Source organism: Corvus brachyrhynchos, unplaced genomic scaffold (assembly GCF_000691975.1).
Source record: "Corvus brachyrhynchos isolate BGI_N302 unplaced genomic scaffold, ASM69197v1 scaffold126, whole genome shotgun sequence".
NCBI classification, from domain to species: Eukaryota; Metazoa; Chordata; class Aves; order Passeriformes; family Corvidae; genus Corvus; species Corvus brachyrhynchos.
In genome coordinates, this window is record NW_008239283.1 from 3799689 (window position 1) to 3800855 (window position 1167).

The window sequence follows — 1167 nt, forward strand, 5'->3', positions numbered from 1 at the left end:
CCCGCGGGACACAAACAAATCAATATTTGTTGATTTCCAAAAGGTACAGGGGTGATGTTGGGGGGTGATGACAATCAATGATGTTCCTATGGTGGTTGGAAGGTGTTGTTTGTACTGCTACACATTGAAGACAGTTAATTTTTGTTCTGTCAACATCAAGAAAAGACCTCAAGAAAAGGCAGAATTTCTGCAAAAGGTTTCTTCCTGTCTCTGGAAGACTTAAGTTTAAGAATGGGAAATTATTAATAGTATCAAACCAGTTTTGTTGTGCGACATTGTCTTAAGTAATCCACTGACGCCCCACATATTCAAGCCAGAGTTAGTCTCATGTTGCCAGTACATCATGTGTAGTTGTTTTGTACAAGAACAAAAAGAGGTGTCTGTTGGTATCTGCGGCATTTTACTCTTCCGGGTTGACTTATTCTCCCACATCCTCAGCACTTTACATCCCACAATTGTATTTTATGTGAGCCATAATAACTGAAATTCGCTTCTCAGAATTGTCATTGTGGCCCTTGTACATCCTCTTAAGGTGCACCAAGACTCCTTAGATGCTGATTACGGAAGGGATTTTTGGTTGTTTGTCATGCTGTAAGAGGGACTGACATGGATGGCAGCAATCAGATGCTATTTAACCCATCTTTTGAAGTAGTTTCAGCTCTGGTGACATTTGCTCAGTGTTGAACCTTCTCTCCCTGCCAGGTGCGCATTCAGGAGACGCAGGGTGAGCTGCCGCGCGGCAGCATTCCACGAAGTGTGGAGGTGATCCTGCGCGCAGAGGCCGTGGAATCTGCTCAGGCAGGCGACAAATGTGACTTCACCGGCTCACTGATTGTTGTGCCTGATGTGTCCCAGCTCTCTACACCAGGTTTGTTGCTACACATGACCTTGATGAGATGTCCTTCCCACTCGTGCTGGGAGCTGCTGTCCTGACTCCTGTTTCACTGGCAGGGTTGCGCGCAGAAACCAGCTCCCGGTTGACAGGGACAGAGGGCTATGAAACCGAAGGTATCCGGGGACTGCGTGCCCTCGGAGTCCGGGAGCTCTCCTATAAGCTTGTCTTTCTGGCTTGTTATGTTGCACCAACAAATCCACGGGTGAGTCTGGAGAGAAAGATTTAAAGGTGTTGGTGATTTCTGTTCTGTGCGGTTTTCCCTCCAGTTAGGG

General features: G+C 46.9%; 1 protein-coding gene across 1 annotated transcript in view; it reads left to right on the plus strand.

Moving 5' to 3' along the window:
* Positions 1-1167, plus strand: part of MCM6 (minichromosome maintenance complex component 6) — a 16537-nt gene that overhangs the window by 5767 nt on the left and 9603 nt on the right. The window contains 3 exon segments of the mRNA XM_017740111.1: positions 2-43; positions 703-868; positions 952-1097. Of these exon segments, the coding sequence (XP_017595600.1) occupies positions 2-43; positions 703-868; positions 952-1097 (354 nt within the window).